The sequence below is a fragment of the Canis lupus genome, chromosome 26 (genome assembly GCF_011100685.1).
Source record: "Canis lupus familiaris isolate Mischka breed German Shepherd chromosome 26, alternate assembly UU_Cfam_GSD_1.0, whole genome shotgun sequence".
Taxonomy (NCBI): Eukaryota; Metazoa; Chordata; class Mammalia; order Carnivora; family Canidae; genus Canis; species Canis lupus.
Genome location: NC_049247.1, coordinates 22984206 through 23010612, shown reverse-complemented (window position 1 = coordinate 23010612; position 26407 = coordinate 22984206). Strand labels below are relative to the sequence as shown.

The 26407-nt window shown below is 44.9% G+C and overlaps 2 protein-coding genes across 11 annotated transcripts in view; one reads left to right on the top strand and one right to left on the bottom strand.

Moving 5' to 3' along the window:
- The window catches only part of EWSR1 (EWS RNA binding protein 1), a 29643-nt gene extending 9228 nt beyond the window's left edge, over positions 1-20415 (bottom strand). Inside the window, exons 1-12 of the mRNA NM_001290126.1 lie at positions 20343-20415; positions 16147-16183; positions 15956-16007; positions 14536-14659; positions 14110-14127; positions 9609-9795; positions 7456-7623; positions 5741-5952; positions 4723-4903; positions 1880-1917; positions 1320-1352; positions 887-1005 (exon numbers count right to left, since the gene is read on the bottom strand). Of these exons, the coding sequence (NP_001277055.1) occupies positions 887-1005; positions 1320-1352; positions 1880-1917; positions 4723-4903; positions 5741-5952; positions 7456-7623; positions 9609-9795; positions 14110-14127; positions 14536-14659; positions 15956-16007; positions 16147-16183; positions 20343-20355 (1182 nt within the window). The 5' untranslated portion in view covers positions 20356-20415. The remainder of the gene's footprint in view (positions 1-886; positions 1006-1319; positions 1353-1879; positions 1918-4722; positions 4904-5740; positions 5953-7455; positions 7624-9608; positions 9796-14109; positions 14128-14535; positions 14660-15955; positions 16008-16146; positions 16184-20342) is intronic.
- Positions 20215-26004, top strand: RHBDD3 (rhomboid domain containing 3). Of its 10 annotated transcripts, XM_038575561.1 has the most exons (8): positions 21075-21279; positions 21581-21745; positions 22214-22374; positions 22911-23099; positions 23726-24109; positions 25050-25212; positions 25302-25589; positions 25681-26004. In XM_038575561.1, exons 4-8 carry the CDS (start codon positions 22952-22954, stop codon positions 25856-25858), a joined length of 1161 nt encoding a protein of 386 aa, XP_038431489.1. In that variant the 5' UTR covers positions 21075-21279; positions 21581-21745; positions 22214-22374; positions 22911-22951; the 3' UTR covers positions 25859-26004. The 10 variants fall into 10 exon arrangements, with proteins under 10 accessions (XP_038431496.1, XP_038431493.1, XP_038431491.1 ...); XM_038575563.1 differs by lacking the exons at positions 21075-21279; positions 21581-21745 and adding an exon at positions 20478-20604; XM_038575559.1 differs by lacking the exons at positions 21075-21279; positions 21581-21745 and adding an exon at positions 20727-20944.
- The last annotated feature ends 403 nt before the right edge of the window (positions 26005-26407 follow it).

Here is a 26407-nt window from a genome sequence, read left to right as displayed (position 1 = left end):
TTGTGACATTTATAAATGAAATATAGGACTCCCAAACCTTTGGGTTTCTGACCTGAGAACTCCTGATCCCCCCCTCAAAACCATAATTTCTCTTAATTTTCCCCACCTGAACCCAACCACCATTCCACTACCTCAGATTAAAACTTTCTAGTCACACCAGCTTCACGAGCTTCTCGGCCCCTCTGCCTTGCTATTCAAGCTACTGTTGCTAAAAGCTTTCCCTGCTCTGAGTTGTATGGCTCTATTTCTTTTATCTCAGCTCTCCTTGATTTATTTTCCTCCATAACATCCATCACCTAACACAATATATTCCTTTTTACTGTATGTTCCCCACTGTACGTGAACTCCAAGGGTTCCTGTTTGTTCCTAGTATATCCACAGAATAACACTGCCTTATAGGTAGTAGTGTTTAATAAACCTTCCCCAAAATTATAGCATATGTCTATGAAAAGAAAGGAACAGTATGATTCGGGATGGGAGCGTGGAGAAAGGATAACACTGGGGAAGAAAAATATGTCACGTGCTCATAAAGCTCTAATTCTCATACTGGAAGTAGAAACATAAATGTTGACCATTTAAAAAATGCTATGGTGTATTCTGTATTTCACAAAAAAGCAGTGTCCATTTAAGTATTCTTGTAATTAACTGAAAATTATAAAGAAAAGACTTGAGTTAAATATGCCCAACCATATTTAGCATTTTTCTACCAAAAACGTTTTCTTGTTGCTTCTGCTGTTTCTGTATTTTTAAGGAGCAAACCACAACATGCCCAGCAAGTCAGGCAACTTAGAAGTGGTTAGCTCTTCAGAAACTCTCAACATCATCTCTTTAAAATGCCTGCTGATTTGGAAGACTTGCCGGGTCATACGGTTTTGCTTGTACTTACCTTAACAACTCCACATTGCTTAAAGAAGTCAGCCAGATCATCTAGAGTCACATTGTCATTTAGGCCTTGCACATAAATTGCACTGTTGTCAGAGTCTTCATCTGGATCTACAGGTGGGCCTTTCAGAGAAAAAAAGACAGGAGTTACTCTGCTGTACCTACAGGGGCTGATTAATGCACTAGTCACTGCTGCTCACTGGTAATTACCACAAAGCTAAGAGAACTACCAGCCACGCTAAGAAAGCCACGAAGTTGTGGTTTCCCTTTCGTCTAAGGCTAGTAGAAGTAGATGCTCCCAATAAAGGGAGCCTCAGACTGCTCCCGACAGCAAGAATATCACGCTCATCTACCAGGCTGCTGAGCTCTAGCAAGCACTTACTTCGGTGCTGTTCATTTATTAACATAAGATACAAAATTCAAGAATTCAAAATTACCTAGATCAAGATCTGGTCCTTCATCCATGGGTCCTGCCAACCAGGAAAGATCATATAAAATACTATTAGTGCACGTCTTGCAAGCTACAAACCTTACAAACACACATAGCTATCTACTATACCACCATTTGATGGGGCTTCATTAAATTCAAAATGACCCGCACTGCTAAAATGGAGCAGTGCCCCTTTAACATTTGTGAAAGATTTGCTAGGGTTTTGCTTTTTCTTTGCTGGTTTGCTTTTAAACCATTAACCAAATACACTCAATGCTTATGTGCCAAATTAGTGTTAAATTTAAGTCAAAATTTTTCCTCCAAACCAAATTTAAAAACTGTATTCTCCCCCATATTACAGAAGCAGTTGCTCAATACTTCAAGTTACCCTTTGTTTTGTAACCGTAGGTTAACCTTATTACCCCTAAGACAATGCCGGCAGTACCCATTAGTCTCTTTGTATAGATCATTTTTAAACCGCTTATGAAACTAATAAAAAATTATAGTTTTCTAAAAACTGACTGTATTTTTTTTAAACACTATCCATGGTAATACTCAAAAACTTACCACCAGGCTTATTGAAGCCACCTCGCTCTCCAGCGCTGCTGGGGGGATAAACGAAGAAATGAAGGCCTTTCCCTTTAAAAGCCAGTACCGCTCTGAGCCTTGGGGGGGCTCGTGGGGAAGAAGGGCACTGGCTAAACACATCTCCAAACAATGCATCTCTCTCATCTTGTCACTATGCCTTTCTTCAGGGCAGCTTGCTCAAATTTCCTTTATATACAACCTTGCTTGTCTGATTGTACACACCAGTGTGGTTGGTTCCTTTCATTTCGGGGGCTGGTATTAATAGTGCAATACTTGGCAAATTAGGGGGAAAAAAAGTAGATCCCAAACACCCACCCCATCAGCTGAAAAACAGGGAGAGCTTGGTTGTAGAGAGGAGTAGCAAGCTGGGGCAACTGCTTTCCATGTTCATAAAGGTGCACCCTCAACCTCTCCTAGGGGAGAGCCAAGTGAGGCTTCCTAACAAGTCACAGTATGATAAAGCAGGAGACAACCACATTAAACGCCTACAACACACATCAGAGGACGCATCCAGCCAATCTTCAGCATAAAGCCATACAATTCAGGGCACTAATGGGATTTAACAATCGCTGTGAAAGGAGAATTTACAACAAATACCAAGGCTCAATGGACTGGGGGTGCAACTTTATAGACACATCAGTTGAGAACAGTGATGACAGCAGTATAAACTTACTGCTTTACATACTGTAAACAGGGGGAGGGAACACGACAGGCCTTTTTCATTTTTCCTTCAAAGTTAAATAAAGGCAGCTCCTCAGTGGGAGGCCCTGAGCTTTTTCTAACCAGTATTGCACCTTTAATACCTGAATATACAATTTCAAGCTGTTGCATGCAGCTTTGTTTCCTTTTTAAAAGTACACACCATAAAATGTTCTCTCTCTTTAAACACAAAAGTTTACACTTTAATGTTACACAATTCTAGAGTATTATACCTCCTCTGGTTCATTACCAAATAACAAGTATGCAGTTACCAAAGTTACAGAAGGATTCCATTTATACAATGAATACATTTTGTTAAAAATATTCTATGTATATTTTTCCTCTCCATATGGACACCGTGTCTAGTCCCACTTTTCATTATGCTGCCGGCTGAGTACTGAGTACGGGTACTTTTTAAGTATTGAAGTGTATACAAGGCTCTCACTTTGTAACCTGTAGCATATAAATGCGACAAAGCATGTTAAAAAGTTTCCACGTTTAACAGCCAATGAAAATATCAAAATACTGAGGCAATGAAAAAGGGCATGTTAACAACATTGAGTGCCTTACCTGCAGAAGACACTGAAAACCATCACCACACCAGAGTGAAAAAGAGGGGAGAAGGGGAGATGCCCCTGCTCTGTCCCCAAGGGATCCAACTGACTGCTTCACAGTCAGTTGAAAAACCTGTGGGGAAAGCCATGATTTTTTCCATGGCTCCAGGAGAGACTTCTCATCCAGAAAGAGGGGATCCCTCTACTAGCAAAGTCTAGCAAAATTAGCAGAATTATTACTTCTGGAGTATTAAAATGAATGAACTTGAAATTGATTTTGCAATTGGAAAATACTAAGAATTCTAGGTGATTGGAGACGTGATGATAGTAATTTCAAGTGTCTACGTCTATTTTAAAACATCCATAAAGTGAAACCTTTATAATGGAATGACATTTTCCAAATCAGACTGATTTTATTTTATACCAAATTATTTATCAATTTTTGTGTTGTCAGATAACTGTTTCTTCCAATAAAGATTTCACCAAAGACTTTTTTAAGTTATGCAGAATACACAGAACCTAATTCTCAGTTATCTTTCAATAGGAAACAGATTTGGGAATATAAAAATTAAAGATCAAATTTTTATTTAATTTTGAAGTCCACTTCTATTTAAAACAAAACAAAACAAAACAAAAAAGAATCCCTACACCCAATTTTTCCTTGTACCAACAGTGGCACCAAATCCAATTTATACATACTATGTAACATTCTGCATAACTTTTTTTTTTTTTTTTTTTACTAGTTTATATAGGGACAGAACACACACAGAACTAAACCTTCCAGATTATGTTAACCATCAACATTATACCTCACCTTCATCAAAGTACAGACACCATAAAGGGGGGAAGGGATGGGAGAGGGAGGGGAGGGGCAGGCACAGGTAGCAGGGTTATGTTACTGATCTAAACAAAGTTTTCTAAACCAGATTGTGCCATCAATCAAAATGGTCAAACCGATTTAGACTTCTCAAAATCTCCAATGGGGAGTGATCCTGTAATTATATACATTACTCTGCAAAAAACTATTAGACTTTTCTGTACCAGGTGCACCTCAGGTCATAGTTCAGGGGTTATGGGACCAAGATCTTCATCATTACGTTCAACAATTCCAAGTACTAACAGAAGTTGGGGACAAACATTGTGGAAAACAACTGTGTTCCTTTTCTGCAGTATATATATATATATACCAGGTATTTCAAGACAACCATTCAAAGGCAATTAGTTAAAAACCTAGGGGTGTTAGAAGGGTTGTGTGTGTTCCATCCCGAGTCTATTACCCACAGAGGCTTTTGACCTCTGGAAACCATGAAGGGAACTGAAAGCTCTCGTTTCAAAACCATTCTTTGTTCTCCCCAACCCAACCAAGTAGATTGGCAGGGAAAAAAGCAAACTGCCACTTAATCTATGCCACAAAGATGACATTTCCATGTTTTAGAAGATGGCCTGGGCTCAACAGATTGTCCATGGAAATGTAGAAATAAATTTCTTATGTCTTTCAGTCCCTTCTTTCCATTGAAAATCCTATGGATGAAACAAAATTAGGTAAAAGGAGAAAAGGTTTGCTCTTACCCCATTCCACCGCGTCCTCCTCCCCGCCCACCTCTGCTCATGCCTCCACGATCAAATCCCCCTCTTCCCCTGCCCCGGTTATCAGGGCCACTCATGCTCCGGTTCTCTCCTGGTCCGGAAAATCCTCCAGACTCCTGCCCATAAACACCCATGCTACTGGGGTGGTCCTGTCGGAATGAACCTGAGGAAAGAGTCACATCTGTAAGCCATGGACCAGCATTTGAACACTGCCTGTTGTACTTTCTCCTGGAATCACAGAATGCTCAATCGCAAGGCACTAACCAAGGCACCATCTTCTGAGGTAACCTTACATAGTTAGCCTAGAATAAACCACCCAAATAAGAAATGAGCCCTCTGGTCAACAGTTTATAGGGTTTTGCATCCTAGGATGTCTCCAAAAGCTGTTTTAAAACTACTCTCAGGAAACAAAATAGCAGGCAGGTTTCTTAGGGCTTAAAGGTTGGGCTCCATCAAGAAGCACTACTCATTTCATAGCTATAATGAAACACGCCCATGGATGGAGTTTAATTAAAAACAATGATCCAGATAAAAATTAAATTGGGAATGCAGTTTTGAGTTTTTGGTTACTTTTTTTATGGATTTAAACAAACAAAAAACCCCAAAAACATATCATTTACTTGACTATCAAAACTGCAGTAGTCTTCAACAGCTACCTGCTCGCTTCCTTACTGAGTGGGTGGGTAGGCCACAGGAATGCCAGCTTTACTCACTGTATTATAGCCTCCTCAAAGAGAGCGAGGCTAACGTCCTATAATATTTTCTATGGTTAGTTACAAACTCTCTTTTATTTTATTTTTTTTGCAAAGTACACTAACAACAATTAAATTGGAGAAAAGCATTTATGTCTTTAATGGGATATCCAAGCAGTTAGCTAGGATGTTATGTCCTAAAGATGCATCCTGGAGTCCAAAAGTAAATAGCGACAAAGAGCATTTCCCCATGTTCAGAAACTCCAAACATAATCATTCTTATTTGGTTTTCTCTCTTAGCAACTCACTCTGCTGCCCGTAGCTGCTGCTCTGTTGGCTATATTGACTTGGAGCCTGGCTGTAGGATCCAGTTTGGGGGGGATAACTAGTGGGCGGCTGCTGCCCATAGCTGCTTTGTTGACCATAGCTACTCTGCTGTCCATAGCTGCTCGGCTGCCCATAGGTGTTCTGCTGAGAGTAACTGCTCTGATCATAACTAGTCGGCTGTGTAGAGGAGTAGCTGAAAGAAAGAAAAAAAGCTTATTAGGAAGGAGAAGCTTGTTATTTCTTCAAGCCTCCTAAATACGAGACATTCATATTGTGACACAGAAACCCTTAAAAATGCACTTACTTTCTAAATATCAACAGTTTGAATTTAAGCAAATATATCTGTATTCAGAATAAAGCTTTAAATGCAAAAGAGAAAATTAATGCAAACCAATCTATACAACATACAATCCTTAGAGACTCCTTTTACCCCCCACCCTCTTAAAACCAGTGTTCGATTAAATTCAAGGCAAATTTGTGAGTCTGATGTTTCCTGAATTAAGAATATGTGCACAGGGACCCAGGGCAGGCTGACCCAGTGAAAAAGCCATAGAGGTAAAGGAGGTAGTTAAGTACTGCAGTTCTAAACCTGCCTCTAATAATTCCTTCAATCATGACAGTGACTGTTCTAGAAGTACAAGGCTCTGGTGTGTATACGGTCACACAAATACGGCAATTTTCTCTTGATGATCTGTCCAAGTTTCAAACTGTTTTGCTATATATCATATATGCTTTTGAACTTTCAGACATGCCTGATTATCTATGAAATCTGGGCATTCATGAAGAAAAGACAGATAAGGAAACTAAAGAAACTTCAGAATCAATGCACTGTACTAGAAGTGTTTTTGACGTGTCAGCCACATTGCAGGGAAACTAATCAAAGATACCTTCTTGAGTAATGATAAAGCTTCAAAGAACTGCTATTAAACTTTAGATGAACTATAATAACAAAAATCAAAAAACATTATATTTAAGAGCACAACTAAACTAAGCCTCAATCACATCCCCCAACATGGCTGTAAGGACTCAATAGCTTCTCTTCACTGAGTGTACCTATTCAACAGGCCAGATGCACTACCCTCAGCAACACGGGCTGGCTCAGCGAAGAACTGCCATAAGCCCACTGTTGCTCCACGCTGTACACTTACCGGTCAGTTGTATTTGCTCCCAAACCTGTCCACATCTGAGGCACTTTAATATGTAAACCAATGAAATTGAGTGCAAAAAAGGTAAGTGCTACTTCTAGCAAAACTAGGGTAACACTTTAAGACACAATTCAGATAGCTCATTTGAAAACCTGCTTCTAATTAAATGTGCGTGTGAAAACCTGCAGTTCTTCCTCTGCTTTACAAGAAACCCAAACGAGACATTGTAGCTGCTGGGGTAGTTAAGTAAAACAGTGCCATATAAACCTGTAGACTTGTAGACTAGAGCTCTGGATGAAAGGCCCTGGCCCAATCAATCATTAAAAGACTTGTGCATGAATGGACCCCTGAGTTAAATATGAAATGATTAAAGTGAAGTTTAAAAAAAAAAAATGTCCTTCAAAGGTTTTAATGTAACATTGAATGGTCAGCCTTATAACTGGGAGAGTCAGAGAACTCATTTCACCTGAGGAAGAAGCTGGTCAACAGTCTGAAAATAAAACCTGTGATTCTACTAGCTCACTGGCCATGAGGACAAAGATAATACTGACCTGGTAGGAGGATAAGATGGTGGTGCTGTGACTGGCTGCATGGGGTAGCTCCCAGGTACCTGGGGATAACTGTAGTTACTCTGTCCATATCCTAGGCTGGGCTGGTTGTAACCCCCTGTGCTAGATTGAGGTTGACTAGTCTCAGCGGGTTTGTTACCATCCTGTGGTCTAAAAGGAGAAATAAAAAAGTAAGACTTTTTCCCTCGACCATAAAACTTTGGGTAAGAACGCTAAAACCTCTGAGCAATGTGCAATGTTAGGATTGAGCTTGGAAGTAAATACAACTATAAACTGAACTACATCAAACCCAGCCCCAGTCCAACTATATTTGCTGGAAGAAAACACTAACAAGGGGGAGAATTAATCACATCCACAGATGAGATACCAACATGTTACATTTGTTGCACACTAGCAGCAATCAAAGGCAGTTACGATTATTTTCTATTGACAACTTAAGTGATCTGGGAGGGGAAGTGGTTTGTTAGGGAAGAAAATACTTTTACTCAAAAAGGACTGTTGAAGACAGACTAGGAACTTCAATAATAATGCTGAAGTTTCAGGTCAGAATAACATTTATAGAAGTTCATGGGCACTTATAAATTTGGATTACTATGAGTTTAGACTTCTCATTTATTAAGAGCAGACTTGAAAATACATTTCCTAAGTTGGACTGACATAAATAAGTCTCCATAATGGAAATACCAGAATAGAGGAGGGATCCCCCAACTTCCAGCCCCAGCTCCCAACAACCCTTGAACTGGGAAATATTAAGTAATGAAAACCAATCCCAAAGGAAAAAACAAAACAAAACCCCAAGGGTTTTTCTATTACCTCTCAGCCCTAACAGTTTGCAACAAGAGTGTAGCACAGTGAGCTTGAGCTATTTTAAGCAAACCCCCAAGAATCGGCAGGCAAACCAGATGGATGTGGAAGTGTACTGGTTTCTCCAGAGCTGAAATGGGTCAGAAGCCCCCTCTTTCTAGTGGAAAAAGGAGTTGCTGACACTGATCATGAGGCAGTTTTAAAGTGTAAGGATTGAAAATCAAGGGGAAAAAAAAAAAAAAAAAAAACCAAAAGCATTATTTTATAAAAATCAATAAATAACCCCCACACTCCTGCTATGGCTTGGATATACCGTGGCAATGATCATCAAATGGGCTTTCAAATAGTTGAAAACATTCTGAAATGCCTAGGTCAACTGAAACGGAGCTTTACAGGAATCCATTAGTTTAATCTACCTACTGCACAGGTTGTCCAGCATATGTAAACTACCAAGTAGCTCTGATTACTCACTGTGCACTTTTAGAAGTAATTTCATGAGTGTTTGCCAGAGCTAATTTCTTACCTCTACACAGTAGGCAAAAAGTCTAGGTTACAAGTTGATTTCTTGTTTATTCCCTAAAAAGTCTTCTTTCAAATCAGAATTCAATGTTCCTTCAAGACTGTATGCAGAAGCCACCTATGTGCATTGCCTAAAGCAAAGACCTGAAATCTTCTGTTAAGTAATAATCAGCACTGTTTACCTGCTAATTAGTCATGGAGTATGAAATCTGTTTGTCCAAATATTCACCTCAAAGCAGGGTACCCAGTTAAGATATATACTTGCCTGTGATATTTAAATGACCAAGCCACTACAGAATACAGAAAAAATGTCAATTCCTTTAACTCAGATAGCAGTGTATGCTTCCCACCTCCCCTGTACTGTAAACTGCCAAGTTTTTCCCAAAGAGAAAGTTGTTATCAATTTACAAGGTCAATAAAATCAAAAGTGCAATTCTATCAGTAGTTCTGTTGTGAAGGGAAACACACACTCCGTTTTTCTCTGGGTTTGGTAAAGTAAATATAATAGTCTCTTCCTATCCCAAAAGATCACTCTTCTGAAACTAGACTAAGGTACCTAGAAACTGGTCAGTGACATTCCTCATCTTGGCCCCTGGACAGCACCATTTTTCTACTAAATGGAGAATGATATATCTGTGGTGTGTTCTCTAGAGCATTCCTGTGATGACTTTAAGAACATACTCAACCATCTAAAAGTAAGTATGTTAAGAGTAACCACTAAAGAAAAGGAATGAAGTCCTGGATACAGTGTAATTGTTCTCTTTCCTGAAACAAGCTGATGTGCTCTCAGAACTAGGGGAGTGTGGCCTTACCTTGCAGGTGCGGTGGCTGCTGGCTGCTGCCCATAGGCTGGGTAAGCAGGCTGAGTGCCATATGCAGACTGAGCTGCATAGGAGGCCTGGGTGGTAGTGACCGTAGCAGTGGTGGTATCATAAGCACCAGTGCCGTACCCCTGGACAGGCTGACTGTATGCCTGGGGGGCAGTTGGAGTAGTATAACCTAGAACAAAGGAGAACTACATCAGATTTCTGGCTCCTCAGAGAGCTGCCTAGACACTTGTTAAAAGAACAATTTGTAAACCACCTACTTTAAACCATCACAATATTGAGCCCCTTTAAAAACTTCCCCTCCAGTATGAGTAGCAACAAACCAATATTTAAAAAGCCTAAGTTGTCTGGAAGTACCCAGTTTTCATTCTGAAAAGAGTTAGCACTCTCTTTTGCGCTAACATCACACCTAACAGAAAGGGAGAAACCAGAGTCTGCACAGAAAGCGTTGTAAAAAACAAGATTTCTCCTGCTGCACCTCCCCTCTGGATCCAATAGGAAAAACGTCTGCTTTTGCTGATTCTGTATTGGTTTTGCTAGCAGGCCTTCTTAACGATTTTCTTAACTAGTTGAGTATCCCAAAAAACTCTCAAGCAGAATAAAATGTCCCAGAAAGGGAAGAGGCAATGACACACTGCTAAAATAGCTAAAAATAATGATCCAGGTAGTAACAGTTTTAGCATTAAAACTTGTAATCTGGAATTCCTTTGCTTTCAGTCCCAAGCATTCCAACACGGGCAGTTCGTGTTTAATTAAAGGAAACTGAAGTTCCAGGGAAGATGTGTTTAATTTTCAGTGGGAGATGTCCAAGAACTACTACTTTTGTTTCAGGTAACAACTAAAAAAAATGCTTGTTTGGAGCACTAAATTTTGAAAAGGCAAATGAGTAATAAGATACTGCAAATTATATTTGCTTAAGTATAACCAACAAAGGTTATTCTTCTATTCTTCTTTCCGGTAAATGATTTTAATTAAACCTAATACTCCCCAAATAAACCTTTAAAAGGTAAATGTTTTTCATATGACAAAACCATCTAAGATTCTTCTAGGCTTGTCATCAATTACCCACCTCCACCATTCCTTTCTTAATGACCCACCACAAGCAAAAACGTCGTCTTCCTGTTCGGCAGTATTGAAAGTAGACCCTACAGCCAGCCCCACGCTACTGCCCTATCTAGTTATCACAAAGACCTGATGAAAAAAAAAAAAAAAAAAAAAGGCCGGATGCATTCATAGGTGTGAGGCAAACCCAGGTAGGCTGTCTCTCCCTAGTTCTTGCCCCTACCAGACCAGGTAGGATGCACACCCTTTCAGTCTGGAACTTGGGCTTGGAGTGTGACAAAAGGCCCCTCTCAAACCTGCAGCTCCTAACAGTCCTAACAGTCCACGTCCTGTGAGATGTGTTATGACCTTTCCTGGTACTGTGCTCTTCTTTCAGACTCCTTCTCATGGTCAGTGAGCACAAGCCAGCCATGCAATAAAAAGTGGGTCTAGTTCTCAACATTTACATCCATCAAAAAAGTCTAAATCTCACTAAAGTAAAAAAGTAGTTTCAGTACTTAAAACAAATCTTGAATTAAGAGCACTCATTTTAATTAAAGTTTATGGCCTTAAAACATCAGTTAGAATAAAGTGTCCTCACTATACACAAAACTTACTAGCCAACAACAAATTCCAACTTCTCTTTGTACAATCTAAAGTGTCACCTCCTGTAGCACAGAGTGTAATGATAATTCTGAAATTATACACAAAACAGAGCCCCAAGCAATGGAAGTTTTTTTGGTTGTCATGTCATTTATTTGTTTATTTAATTTAAAAGTTCCTTGCAGAGTCCAAATATCAACCATATAAAGCACTCATTTAACTGGAATCTAATTCCACCTACCCTATTACTCCTACACAGATTTTTCCCCCTACGTGATGACAAGGCCAACTATAAGATTCACAAAGGCAATTAAACACAACAACAACGCCTGATTAGGGCAATAACTATATTATAAAACTACGCAGTAACTGTTAGAGCCTCGTAGTGTTAAAAATTACGGTAATAGACACTGGGTTAATAATCTTTTAATTAATCTCTAGTACCCACACAAACAGCCAAGCAAATGAGCAAAAATTAACAGAGCAAAATGATTTAATGACAGTAAAAAAGACCAACGCCAGAAGACAATACATCTACTCTGTGCTGATAACTTTAAGGAAAAAGTAGCAAACATTACACAAATCAACCAAAATTTTTGTTCAATTTGAACAGTAAAAACTCAAGTTTGTATTAATGAAATGAGATTTATACGGCCACTTTCTCTTAAAGCTTAATTTTTAAAAATTCTATTGAGAGAAAAGGGTCTTATACAATCCCTTTCAATAATTATCCAATGACCTTTAGTATAAACACTCAGTAAGGAAAAAAGTGTGCTTGACCCCACTTACTACCTGCGAGGGTCCTAACTTAGATTGGTTCAGCCTCAGTTTGCCCATCAGGTTTATTTTTTTTATTTTTTATTTTTTTTTTAATTTTTTTTTATTTATTATTTATGATAGTCACAAAGAGAGAGAGAGAGAGGCAGAGACACAGGCAGAGGGAGAAGCAGGCTCCATGCACCGGGAGCCCGACGTGGGATTCGATCCCGGGTCTCCAGGATCGCGCCCTGGGCCAAAGGCAGGCGCTAAACCGCTGCGCCACCCAGGGATCCCTGCCCATCAGGTTTAATTCTGGTCTCTACATTCCAAAGGTTGATGGGAGCATTAAGGGAGGTATGAGTGGTTCTCTATAAACTATAAAATCCACACAAACAGTCCTTATTAAGTACAATCTCTTGCTCATCAAAGCCACTGGTTTCCGTATCAGAATGTCCTACGTTTTTGTGCTCAAAGTGGGGCTTGTTCAACTGACGACAATGAGAACATAGGATGCTAGAGAACCTAGAAGTCCCCTGCATTTTCTACAAAAGACTTTATCGTGTCCCTATAAAATGGTCTAGAGACTCCAAAGGCTTAATCTAAGTTGTACTACTTATTTCCAAAGGATAGTTTTTAAAAATGAGGGAAAGTGGTCAAAAGCTACAAACTTGTTAAAAAATAAATAAATCCCAGGGATGTAACCTATAGCATAGTGACTATAGTTAATAAACTGTATTGTATATTTTAAAAGTTGGTAAAGAGATCTTAAATGGTCTCATCGCGAGATAAAGAATCCGTTAACTGGGGATCCCTGGGTGGCGCAGCGGTTTGGCGCCTGCCTTTGGCCCAGGGCGCGATCCTGGAGACCCGGGATCGAATCCCACATCAGGCTCCCGGTGCATGGAGCCTGCTTCTCCCTCTGCCTGTGTCTCTGCCTCTCTCTCTCTCTCTCTGTGACTATCATAAATAAATAAAAATTAAAAAAAAAAAAAAAAAAAAGAATCCATTAACTGTGTGCCAATGGTATGTTAGCGAGACTTTCTTTGGTGATCATTTCACAACATATACAGATATGGATTTATTAGTTTGTATTCCTAAAACTAATATTGTATGTCAACCATTATCAATAAAAAATTGGAAATAGCTTGAATATGTAAAGTTCATCTCATAATTTCAAAATTCTGTGCTAAAAATTCAAACTGCATAGCTCTAGTTCCAGCTGTTCCTACAATTAAAGCTAACACCAGCAGCAAGTATAACCATTTCCCATCTTATTTGAGATATTAGTTACACAGATTAGGAAATACTTCCCATCAAGTCCAGGACACTGTCATTCAGGGAAATAAATTTACAGATTTCCTCCTACTAAAAACTCTAAGACTACATATGTTTTAGGGAACTGAAAATAGTTTGAATAGTTTTTACACTTTCAAGACTTTTATATTTAATATTCTCTTATAAACATAAGAGTGGGTGAGTGGGGAGAAGGAAGGGATTTTAAAATGTTACATAACAGCGCTAAGCAAAAATTCTTATAAATTTTTCACATACTCCACTCAATCCTATTATTAAGGTACAACTTATTCTAATTCTCAGAGTTGCTTATTTCTTAGCTCCCCTGGAACGCTGTTATTTAAGAACATATTATGAATTAAAAGAATTCATTAACATTTAAAACAGAAAATAAAATGTGTCTGGACTAGAAACCAACCAAGAGACAAACATTACATGCAGGGTGGCAATCTGTTCTTCTAAATAAATCTACTCATGCAATCTATCCTTCAGGGAATAGGGGGAAATCAGCTGGGGAATAGTTATCTGAAATACCTTTGGGAAGGTGAACAACCTTCTATTAAAGCTTGACACAAATAATGTAAAATAAAGCAAAACCTTTCCCAAAAATCACAAAGAAAAGGACATGGATCTGTGAATGGCACCTGAAGCAGTTTCCCATTAGCACCTTGTTGTGTGTGATGTTAGAAAGTTTGAGGGTTAAACAGATGAAAACACCTAAAGGGTAACATTACAGGGTTAGACAAGATGGAAAGCATTTCCCATGCAAGAATGAGCAGGATAGTCAAACCTGTACTGGTCCCTTCTACTGTGGAAAGCACAAAACAAAAAGTAGAGGGTACACTATCAGATGAAGCAAACAGATGTGAAAATCAATTTGATTTTAAGTAGCTCACTTTAAGAAGGCTCATTCTTACCCAGTATTACCATTTAGCACAATCTCGTATATATTCTCCATTTTGTTATAAGATTATTCAATACACTGTATGAAATAGTTAAAAGGAAATTATCCCACCCCACATTCTATTAGAAATCCTTTAGGACTAGACTATAAGGGGGGAAGGGGGGAAAAATAAAAAATAGCTTCTCCTAAGAATAAAGGATCCTCAGATGCCAAGGTATGGAGCAGAATGTACACCTGAGAGCATAAATAACAAGATTCTTAGCAAACACCCCAGTAGCTATGACCCAAAACTCTCTCCAGGGCAGGCCTTACCAGCGGGAGGCTGTCCATAAGAAGTTGCATAGGCGGTCTGCCCATAGGTCGCAGTGGTCTGAGCCTGGGTATAGCTGACATCAGTGGGCTGTCCATAGGTTCCATAACTCTGCTGCCCATATGCCTGCTCAAAGAAAATGGATACATACAAGAAGTATATATACTTATATATATATAACCTCGTATTTTAACAAAAAAAATTGATCAACTTATTTCTAAGTTTCTAAATTGGGAGAACCAAAGCCAAAAATACTGCTTTCTAGTAAAGACTGTAAAAACCAGACAAGTGATCACAGTATCATGAATGCTTGCTTTCCTTCATCTAATCCACTCATATTTTTATAAACTACAAAAAAGTTCCTGAGATAATGAGGCAAAATCTCAGTTAAATAATACAGATTAACAAGACACACTCAAGGGATAGGCAATAAAGGACCAGGTGTATAATTGCCAGCACTTAGTGTAGCACACTTTTAGCAACTGGAAACAATGTTAGGAAGACAAAATGAACCAAGGGAAAGAACATGAAAATAGGATTAAATCTGTTAGTTCTGAAAACCAGATTTTCAGCCTGACATCAAGATTTAAAAACTATTACACCACTTCAAAGAAAATGAACTAGAACACTGCAAGTCTCCTTAAGGTTAACACCTCAAGAACTGTCTTTCAAACTTGGACATCAGTAATACTTAAAACCTGGAAAAGTATGGGGCATTCTCCCAGATACTAATATCTAGTAGCATGATCACATTCTAGATCTGAATGACCGGTTAGGGAAAATCTGCCAGAGACATCACACTTCTGTCTGTCCTAGAATGTCTCCATGGCTGTTATTAGTATCCATTTTATGTCACGGACCATTTCAGAATTTGAAGTAGTCTTGAGAAATTCTGAACACTAAGACACTAATTTCTAGAATCTGTTGGCCTAAGCTTTTAAACACAAACTCACGTACTGGAAAGAGCTCAGCAGCTCAGTGGCTAGACAGCCATACAGAGCTGACCCTGTCATTTAACTATGTGACTGGGCAAATGATCTATCTATGCACTGCAATTTTTTATCTGCAAAATGTCCTAATAACACATCCTTTTGCAGAACCACTGCAAAACTAAATAATTTAATAATTATTAAACATAATACAATATGCAGAAAGACCAAATTCTGAGCAAGGCACTTAACTTGAGAAATGATACTAGAAAGGTATGGAAAATTAGCAACTCCCAGTTTGGGGATGGTGTCATTTATAATGGTAACCCCATTGTCAAAGTTTAAAACGCCTGGGTATTTTTAAGATTATCAGCACATCATACTTTTCTATTACTTGATTTTTTTAAAAAAGAGCTGTATTAGCTATTTGTTTTGATGGCTGACAAATATTTTGTTTAGGGATGTAACTGCATATAATTATCTTAAAAATTACCTGGGTGGTCTGTGCATATCCTTGAGTTGGTTGGGCGGTGTATGCACTGTAGCTGTAAGAGAAATTAAATGCAAAAACTGAATATAGAACATTCAGACTCCATTATGAAATCCTCTACAACTCCAGGAGGCTTGGTACTCTAAAAACATAATCAATCACATCCAAAGTACTGTTATAAAAGACTAACTTACCCCTGCTGGGCTGCAGCTTGGCTGTAGGTACTGTAATCTAGAGAAAACAAGGAGAAAAAATAATGTGAAGTCAGCAGAGACAAGGAGAAAGAAAATGGGGGGAGGGAGGGGGAGGAATTCAGGTGCAGGAAGATAAATTCTTTAAACTGCTTCGAGAGGAAGTACAGGCCAACACAGGTCCACATGGGTATCTCTTCTCTCTTAACACCAAACCAAAAAATGAGTCTAAGCCAGTTAAACTCAGAAAGTTTGAAATACAGTGCCAGCTAATGAGGTCAAGATCAGCTGATTTGGCAGATACTTCGAAGGTTCCCATGACCACAACTCCCTCCCACCCCAACTGCAGGCTGTCATTTCAAATACATGATCATCATCCTAGGACTAAGAGAAAAAACAAGATGAACCAACAGGATCAAAAGTTTTACTTTCATATAAAAACGAAGCATGTCACAATATTATAATGTCTAACATCACACTGATTACATTAGCATCTACATCTCCCCCCAAACTAGTTTTTCTATCACTCCCGCATTTTAGCATTTTGAAAACCATCCCAATTCCTTAGCAGGGCGGTGACATGGAATGACAAAAAAGGACAGTCATCCCAATCCAGTATTTTTTAAGACCTTCCTGACTGTATCAGGACTACATCTTTAGGGATCCCTGGGTGGCGCAGCAGTTTGGCGCCTGCCTTTGGCCCAGGGCGCGATCCTGGAGACCCGGGATCGAATCCCACGTCAGGCTCCCAGTGCATGGAGCCTGCTTCTCCCTCTGCCTATGTCTCTGCCTCTCTCTCTCTGTGACTATCATAAAAAAAAAAAAAAAAAGGAAAAAAAAAAAAAAGGACTACATCTTTACAATAAATCAAAGCTAGACACGATATAAATCACAGCAGAGTTAAGAAATCTTGATAACTGGCAGAGAAGAAAGCATGTAGTCTTTTTGGGAGTAATTTGCTTTTAGGTATCATCTTTTAGAAACTCAAAATAACTTCAACTCAAAAACAAAACCCTACAACTTTTCTTCCAGTCTCTTCTCTTTCTATATAATCTTTCCTGTAATTTCCCTTTTCATATGAAATGTAAAACATACATAAAAGGACTGAAAACTCTAGTTCACTGAGGTGTCTACAAGTAGTGAAAACAAAGAGGAAATAAAATGGTTAAGTTTTCACAGCACCACTGAACTAAACATATATTTTTTAAAAAGTCATTTCAAAAAAATCTGCCCAATGCTTTGCTCTCCACAAGAAATCTGTATCTTATCCCATGTTAGAAGGCAGTACTGCCATTAGCACTAAACAAAAGGGTCCTTTCTTTTTCAATCAGAAAGTAGCCCCTCATTTGAAAGCAACAGTGGACTTCTAGGTCTCCACGGAGGGGTTTCTACCCCCACTTTATCCAAAGTCTGCCTCACAGTCCACCTGGCCAGATTTTTTTTTTCTGAATCCATTTTTTAAGCAAGCTCACCTTTCTACTCTCTACCTTAACTACTTTCCTTCTTCTGTACACCCTTAAATCAGAATCCTGATTCATCAATATTATCAAATCAACTGCCCATGTATAATAAACACATTAATTTATTCAAAACAATCTTAAGGCATTTTAAGGTTAAACCTTAAGGCATTTTCCATAGCACTACAAGTCATGCTTTCTATGTAGTGCATAAAAGTAAATGCAAATCACTTCTTCCATGTGGCATTAACAAAACAAATGAAGCATCAAAAATAAAATATTTCAACCTACATTTCGCTGAGGTGTCTCATGTTAGAAATGATTCTAAATTGCTGACATGGAAGTTCAACTTTGCAAAAGGACTTTTACACAAGAACAGTTATGTAAAACAGAAAACTGGCAAAGCTGATATGGAACAAGGAATGATCTCAGATCAGTGTGAAACCAGCCCATCTAGTCCCACACTGGTGGACTAAGGGAGGTAGCAAATTTGTTTGAGAACTCATGTTACCTACCTACAACTCACAAACATTGTAGGGACTCAAAAATGTTAGTTACACAATGGTCAAATTTTTTTTTTTTAAGCAGCCAGTCATGCTTTGTTTTTAACCCCCAAAACGTGCAGCTGAATATTTTACTAAAAATATGGGACAGGTTGAGAAAAGGGAGCCATAATCCAGGGGGCCGCTAAAGTGTTGGCAAGGTTCTCTTTCTTGGCGGTTACTTGGGAGTTTGCATTGTATTTCTTTGTTAAACTAAACATATACTCTACTCTTCTATACTTACTGTACACGAGAAACATCTAACATTACCCAAAGTGTGGCTTTGAGATACTTTATAGTTCTCACCATCCAAAAAGTAGAGATTTAGAGCTTCAGGCTATGTAGGGAATTAGAGTACTATGGGGCAATTTGTGGGAACCAAATGCTTTGCTACAAGGTCAAGAAGTTAAGGGCTTAAAAGCTCTTGAAAGGTCTAGCCTCATGCTTTCATTTTGAAGGAAAGGAAACCAAAGTATGTGATTTCCCAAAGATCCTCCAGCTGGCCGACTACTGTGGGTCTACATAAAACACAACTGTAATTCTAATACAGTACGTGGAGATTTCCAATAAACGGCTTGGGCAAAGTAAACCAAGGAACTGGCATGTCCAGCCACGCAAAAATTTCACCATACACATTTAGACTCCCCACCGTTCAACAGGGAACGGAGAGTAGCACTCTCCCTTACAAAATTCAAACACTGCAAGGAAGAGGAAGGTGGAAAGAGCTCTGCGGAAACCACTTCCCACCAGGATGTGTCTTGGACTGTGGTATTTCAGAGTCCTCTTCCAGCGGCACTCTGAACCCTGGCACTAACAGCCAGCATTGACCTGCCGTTTACTGATCACACAGCTCGGGAAGGCTTAAATTGTAAGTTGCTGGATTCTGGACCCGTTTCAAACTGCATCGCACAAGGACCCAGAGCTTTTCCGGTCTTCCCTCGACTTCTCCCACCGCACGCAGGCCTGGTGTCAGAAGGCCTAAGAACACCCCCCTAGAGGCAAAAATGCCCCACCCTACCAATAACCGCAGGTTGGTGCACAAACAGGCCGCCAACTGCAGGGTGACGTTTAGGTTACAAGGTTAAACAACTCACGCATCCCTGACCACCCTAGATTGCCACATTCGAGCTCCCACCCCGAGCTTTCTTTCAAAGTCCAGCATGGGTCTCCTTTCCCTCGTCCGTCAGTCCACGAAATAAACAAGCCTGCAGGCCTAACCTGGGCGAATAAACTTGCGAGGCGATGGCTTAAGCAGAATTCAAACGCCGACTCGGGCCTTTTGTTTCTCCTAGGTCTACGAGGCCAGAATTTTCTTTCGGCGGGGATTTCTGGCCTCGCGATCTGGGTTGGTCTTATTATACAACGGATTTACCTCAGCGTTTGCTTAAAAATGGCCCTGGGAAGCCACTTAATTGCTTTTTGGAGAGTAAAGGAGGGGGCCTTAGTAAGAGTAGAACCGAAGCGGCCCGGGGGGCGGTGCTCTGAAGGGGGAAACACATTCCACCCAAAGCCCAGTAGGGCAGAAGTTCGGTTTGGGGCTGGAAGACGCCGAGAGGGCAGCTCGGCCGCGCCGGCCGCCCCAGCCGACCAGGCCATTACGGGGCGCCCGCTCATAGGTCGGCACCCCTCGGCTCACAAACCCACGATGCCTTTTTTATTGGCTTTTTTTTCCCTGGGCTTCTCTGCGAAGCAGAGTCGCCCTCCGGCTCGGGCCGCATCCCTGGCAATGGGGGAGGGGGAGAGTCAGAGAAGCGCGTTGCTGCGGCTCCTCCAGCAGCCGTCGACCCCCCCACCCCCCGCCGCCGCCGCCTCCGGGTTAGGGGTGCCGCGCTCGAGGCCTTGCCGAGCCCTCCCCCAGCCCCCACGCGGGGCCCCGGAGGCCGCAGGCCCCGCCCACGTGGCGGGCGGCCCGGAGCGCGGGGCCCGACGGCCGCCACACAATGGAGACCGCGGCAGGCCCCGCGCGCCCCCGCCGCCGCATGCACCTCGCGCGCCGGGGGCGCCGGAAGGTTCCAGAACCGGCCTTCCCGGTGGGGGGAGGGGAGAAGAACGCGGGCCCTCGAGCTCGTCGGGCCGCGGCGGGTACCTCACACCCCCTCGGCAGCTCCACTCAGTCGTCCCGGCCACCCCTAGAGACGAGCAGCCCCAGATTTGGGTGTCCCGGCCGTCGCCGGCGCGACCACTGTTCCCCCACACTCACCCGTGGACGCCATTTTCTCTCCTTCCCTCTCGTTCTCTCAACGTCCGTCTCCCTCTCGCTTTCCCTCTAGGCGCCGCACTGCGCAGGCGCGAAACCCGCAACCTCGGGCGCTACCATCGGGCCAGGCCACGGGGGTGAGAGAAAGAGGGATGAACCACAGTTTTCTCGTCCTTCCCGCCCTCAACTCCTGTCCCAGTGCTCTCTAAAGGGCGCTGGACTTGACGTGTGGGCCGAAATAGCACCGAAGGGTCCGGAGCGGCGGGTGAGCGGGTCTTGGTATCAAGCCGGAAAGATTCTCCGCACGAGGCTAAGCTCTTCGGAATGGTTTCGTCCGCTGGCTCTAGGGACCGTCTCTGAAGAGTCTGCCTTGGAGGGACACGGAGGCCGGCGGGAGGGCTGGGGGAAGGGACCCGGGCCTAGAACAACTGCTGACTAATCGGCGGGCGGCGGGGGAGGGGGTGGCGCGCCGGCTCGGCCGGGGTCACGCGCTCGAGTTCAGGCAGAATGGGCTCGGGGCTCTCTGGCCTCGCCGGGAAGCTGGAGTCCCGACTCCCAGCCAGGGGCCCCGCCCGGCCTTCCGGGGGCCGGGGGCGCGCTCTGCAGTGAGTACCCCGGACACGTGGCCTGGGCCGGAGGGGGAGGGGAGGGGGAGGGGGTCGAGGCGGGTGGGCTGGATGAGGCCCGGAACGCAGCACCCGATCCCGAGGCCCCCCCCGCCCCCCCGTAACGGTCAAGATTGGGAAGGCCCTTTAATCTTAATCCCCCATCCAATACCCATATTTTTACAGAAGGGGAAACTGAAAGCCCAGGGAATTTGGGTACTTTTACTAAAGTCACAAAGCTGAGTCCGACCCACACCCCAGGACCCCCACTCTCTCTAGCACTCGGAAGAATCTTTCCCATCCTTCCCATTCTGTCCTCCGAGCTTCCCAGTAAGGTAGGCAGGGCCAGATGGTGCACAGCCCCATTTTATCGATGAAGAGACTGAGCCCCAGAGGGTTCCAGTTCTGTTTGTCCGTGGGCAAGTCCTTCGCTTTGTAAAGTGCGAGTGGGCAGGTGGCTGTGAGGGTGCAAGAGGAGACTTGCAGTTGGTGTCTTGGCTCGAGGCAAGGCTGGCACCTGTCCGCCTTCCTGGACTCAATCTAGTCTCCTCAGGCAGGTGCCCAGGCCCAAGGAAGGGCAGGGCTCACCCAAATCTTTCCGCGGGACCTGGAGCCAAGCTAGAGTCTCTCTTTCAGTGAACGCATATGGAGAACTTGGGGATGAGTAAGAGGAGGGCACTCCCACCTGCCCCCTGCCCAGACCACGGGTCCAGGAAGAAAGACAGGCCAAGCTGTGCTTTACTAGATAGGATAAGATCCATGAAGCAGGAGATGGGGACATTTGAACTGGGCTTCAAGGGGGTGAGTAGGAGTTTGCCTATTGGAGAGATGGAGGGAGGAATGTTGCAGGCAGAGGAGCTTTCTACATTTTCCTGGCAGGAAACAGGAAACCTACAGGTGGATTTTGATGCTGAGGTGGCCTTTGGCAAGGGAGCAAATGAAACAGTTTGGTCTCTCTGGGATTTTGCTTCTTGCCTCATGAAATCAGCTCACTAGGAATCTTGACACAGGCCTAGCCAGGGCTGAGGGGGTTTCAGCAAGTCCTGTGCCTTGTCGGTCAGAGCCTGAACCAGCTAGACTGGAGCAGCTGCTTCCATGTTGAGGCCCCCGCTCCTGGCTGGGCTAGCTGGTGGCTACCTCTGTCTCCCACAATTGGCTGGGATGGCAGGCTACAGTTTATTAAGCAGGAGCTGTGGGCAGGGCCCTGCCTTAGTCCATTCCTTTTTCTCATCCTACAAGGAAAGGATTTTCTTAATTCTTATTTTACAGATGAGGAAGGAGAGGCTCAGAGGAAGGAAAACTTGTCCAAGGATGCACAGCAGGAAGAAGTGGAGGGGATGCTGGAACCTTCTTGCGAAAAGGGGGGTTTAGGGCCAGAGGAGCTGTGCTCAAAGCTGGAAGAAGGGGATGACTCCCTCCAGTGTCACTTTGTATGCACTCAGAGTGTGGGATTCCTGCCTCTTCTCCAGCCCTTCTGCCTCACCCCCTTCCTAATCTGCCTGCCCATTGGCTGGCCTCACCCCTCTAGCAAGGGAAGCTGAGCCTGCCTAGAGCTCTAAGGCTAGGCACAGTGGCTGGGCACAAAGGTGGCTGGTCTGCAGCCCAAGGAAAAAGGGAGGCAGAGTAAAGCTGGAGATGGCCCTGAGTTTGCCCTGGGAGGCTGTACCCTTTTTTAGGAAATCCAGAACCCCAGTTCAACTTCTCTGGCCTTGTGCCTCCCACTCTAGGCTCTTCTTCAGAGCCCTTTTGGCTCAGCCCCTCCCCATCCTCACACACAGGCAGAGGGGAGGGCAAGATCGTTAAATGCGTGGTTAGGATCTGAGCTCCTCTGTGGTCAAGTTGCTGGGCCTGCCTTTCCAGCTTCAGTCTCTACTTCTGTAAAATGGGGCCATCGGGAGGGTAGTTGAAAGGAAGTTGGATAAAAATTGCAGTCATAACCGTTGTTATTGTTTTCTTTCACCCCTAGCACACAGCCTCAAGACCACTTTTGACACCTTCAGCCTCACTATGCGTGCCCGAGGCCCCCCTGGCTTACCGTCCCCAGCGCTACCCCTTGCCTCCTCTGTCCTGATGCTGCTGCTGAGCAGCCTGTGGCTGGTGGGGGCTGGCCCCAGCCTTGCCCTGGCCCCGGAGCTGCTGCTGGACCCTTGGCAGGGTGAGGGCCAGCCCCACGGGCCTCAGAGGAGGCAGGAGACATGCTCTAGGGCCTGAGAACAGTTCGCAGGAGTGCCATGCATCCTGCACTGGTCAAGCAGGGAGAGGACCCAGTGCCTGGGGGAAGGTTAGCCTTGGACAAGAGCATGCCCAGCTCATCTGCAACCAAGAAGGGAGGGCAGAGCATCCAGGCAGAGGGGCCAGCAGAGGGGTGGGGGCCTGTAAGTAGGAATTTTTTTCAGGTGGCTTCCTTTTTTGGTGGCTTTCCCTTAAAATAAGAACTAAGGCTTTCAACTTAGTAGGAGAATGTGGAGGAGGTCCTGGGAGTTTAAGGAGTGACTCCAGCTGAGTGCCTGTTTCCCACCAAGATGTTAAGTTGAGTTGTTCTTGAGAGGCCCGAGTGGTGGGTCCAGCACTTTCTGGTTAACATAGCAGGGGAGCAGCCACAGCATTTAGAACCCCTTGGTCCCCTTCATGAGTGATTAAAGTGCTGGCAGTGGGCAGACTTTGGCTCCTGGGGAGAGGAGGCTCGGTTAGCTGGTGTCCCCCAGGGGGTGATTACCAACCTGGGACAGCCTTGGGGGTTAGGGCCACTAACCTGGCACATAAGCTCCTTCTCTCTCCCAGCACACCGGCTGCTGACCCATGCCCTAGGCCACACAGCCCTACCTGGCCTGCTCCTGAGTCTGCTGCTCCTGCCCACATTGGGCTGGTGGCAGGAGTGCCACCTGGGCACGCTGCGGTTCCTGCATGCCTCTGCCCTGCTCGCCCTGGCTGCTGGGCTCATGGGTGTGCTGCTGGCAGGCCTTGGGGTGTCCAGCGCAGCTGGTGGCTGCGGCTACATGCCTGTCCACCTGGCCATGCTGGCAGGGCAGGGTTACCACCCTAGACAGCCCCTGGGGATATTGCCACCGTGGCTGCTGCCATGGCTGCTGCTTGCCTTGACACCACTGCTCAGCTCTGAGCCACCCTTCCTGCAGCTATTCTGTGGCCTTCTTGCTGGCCTGGCCTGTATCCTTTGCCTGGGCTTGGGCCCGTGTGGACACGTGGGTTCTGTGGCTGGGCCCCCAGGGTGCCTGGGAGGGAAGTGGCACAAGGGGGTCAGGCCCAACAGTGCTGGGAAGAGCTACACAAACATATTCCCAGAGCATCTCTGAGTTCTCTTCTAGCTGGCTCTGGGCAGGGGGGCTCAGGGCCAACAGCCAGGTAGAGATGCCAACTACAGTTTAAAGGGGAGCCCAGGAGGGCTGAGGTGGCCCAAGGAGCTGCCCAATCTGGCCCTCCCCCGTGGAGGTGGCACCTGAGCTAAGATGTGCAGGATGAGGGGTTCAGGGGAAGAGAAGTGAAAAAGAGCAGGCTGGACAGAGGGTATAGGAAGTGCAAGGCCAGGGTGAGAGTGAGCCTGGGGCTCAGCGCTGAAAGGGGGAATACTCGGTGCTGGTGGTGCAGATGCATTAAACACAGGCTTTTGCTCTCGAGATGTTTAATGCCAGCTGGGGGAAACTGTGCCTTTGGAGGGAACAGTAGGCACAGGCTGGTCCCCCGACCATGATTTTTTAGGCCTGGAGACACTAGCTGCCCAGGCCTGGTTGGATCCTGGAGTGGGGAGTATGTTGCCCTGACCGAGGGCAATGGGGAGGGTGCCAGTGGGCCCAAGGGCGGGCCTTGTATCAGACCTGAGCAGTCTCACAGGGCTCTGGGAACAGAGCAGGCAGGGGGTGGCTGAAATGGGAGGAGACCGCTTTTGTGGGGAGATACACTGGCTCTACCTCTTACTGGCAGGTCCCCTTTCTAAGGGCTTCCACCTTGCCCGAGAGCCAGAGCTGACTAGGGTGGGGAGACATGAGGGAATGCCTGTCACACACTTGGCTCAGGGCCCAGTGGGCCATGTGGGCTCACCCCTGGCTTGTTTTGGTTTTCCTTGACCAGCCGCCCTGCCCTGGGCAGACAGATGCAGCCGGGGCGTTCCAGTGGCTGGAGCTCTCTGAGAGGCGGCTGCAAGCGCTGCAGGAAGGTGCCTTGTGCAGAGCCCTGGCACGGTGCTGGCCATTCAGACTCCTTCCTACCCCAGGCAGCCTAGCCGAGCTGCCGGTCATCCATCCTGCTGCAGCGAGGTGAGCGCGATGCTGAAGACACTGGTCCTGCTGGCGGAAGCTGTGGCAGTGGCTGGCAGTCAGGCCCTCTTCTGCTTCTGCTCCTCCAGGCCTCCCACCCCTGGACTTCCTTACATGGCTTCCCCTAGCCTCTGGTCCCGCAGTGAAGGCTCGGCCCAGCTCCCACCAGGCCTGGGGTCTGTGCAGCAGACCTGGGAGGGCTCCTCAGAGGTGGGAGCAGTCTGGGCCGGGCCCAGCTTCCCCCCCGGGACCCCGCTGTGGGCAGCCCTGGATGAGCAAATGCTGCAGGAGGGGATCCAGGCCTCACTCCTTGAGGGGCCAGCCCAGTGTCCTGAGAGCCCACTATGGCTGCCTAAGTCCTCCGTCTCCTCTCTGCGGTAAGGCGGGTGGGCAGGGGTGGGTCCCCTGGTACAGGGGCTGGAGGTGGCCCTGACGTTCCCTCCCTGTTCCCCTTTCCCCATCCCACAGGCTGCAGCAGCTGGAGCGCATGGGCTTCCCGACAGAGCAGGCAGTGGTGGCACTGGCTGCCACAGGCCGAGTGGAGGGTGCTGTGTCACTGCTGGTTGGCGGGGAGGTGGGCCCTGAGGCCCTGGTGACTCAGGGGAGGGGCGGGCCTGCTCACCCTGAGGGTCCTGGTCCCCCCTAGCACATGTAGGCCCTCAAGTGACCAGAGCCCTGGCCTGTCTGCTGAGAATCATAGTGGGGTACAGGAGATGCCCCTCCAGCACCCCACCCTGGTACTGCTTAGAATAAAAACCAGTTCATTTTTCAACCTGGACCTCTTTGGGGATAGCAGTTGTGTCTGACTCTTCTGTGTTGGGAACAGGGGAGATGAATAAATGAATTAGCAGTGAAGGAATGATGCGTTATAGAACAGCCCCTTGACGTGCAGAGACCGCGTTACTGCCTTTGAACTGTGCAGGAAGCCATGTCTTCCACCTTGGGACAGAGGACCTTGTGCTGGGCTGGACCCCCTGCCAAGGAGCATTCTCCATGGCTCCTTTCCCAGCTAGTTTCTCCCTAGTCGTAGGTCTCCACCTCCACGAAGACCTGCCTCCAGGAGACTTTTCCTGTCCCCTAGGAATATCCCCCAGTGCCCCTGCTGGACTAGGGGCCGGTTCATCCATCTCTTCAGGCCTGGGAGGCTCATGGCTGGTGCCTGTGTCCTGCTGGGCCCCCTGCTCAGGAAGCAATG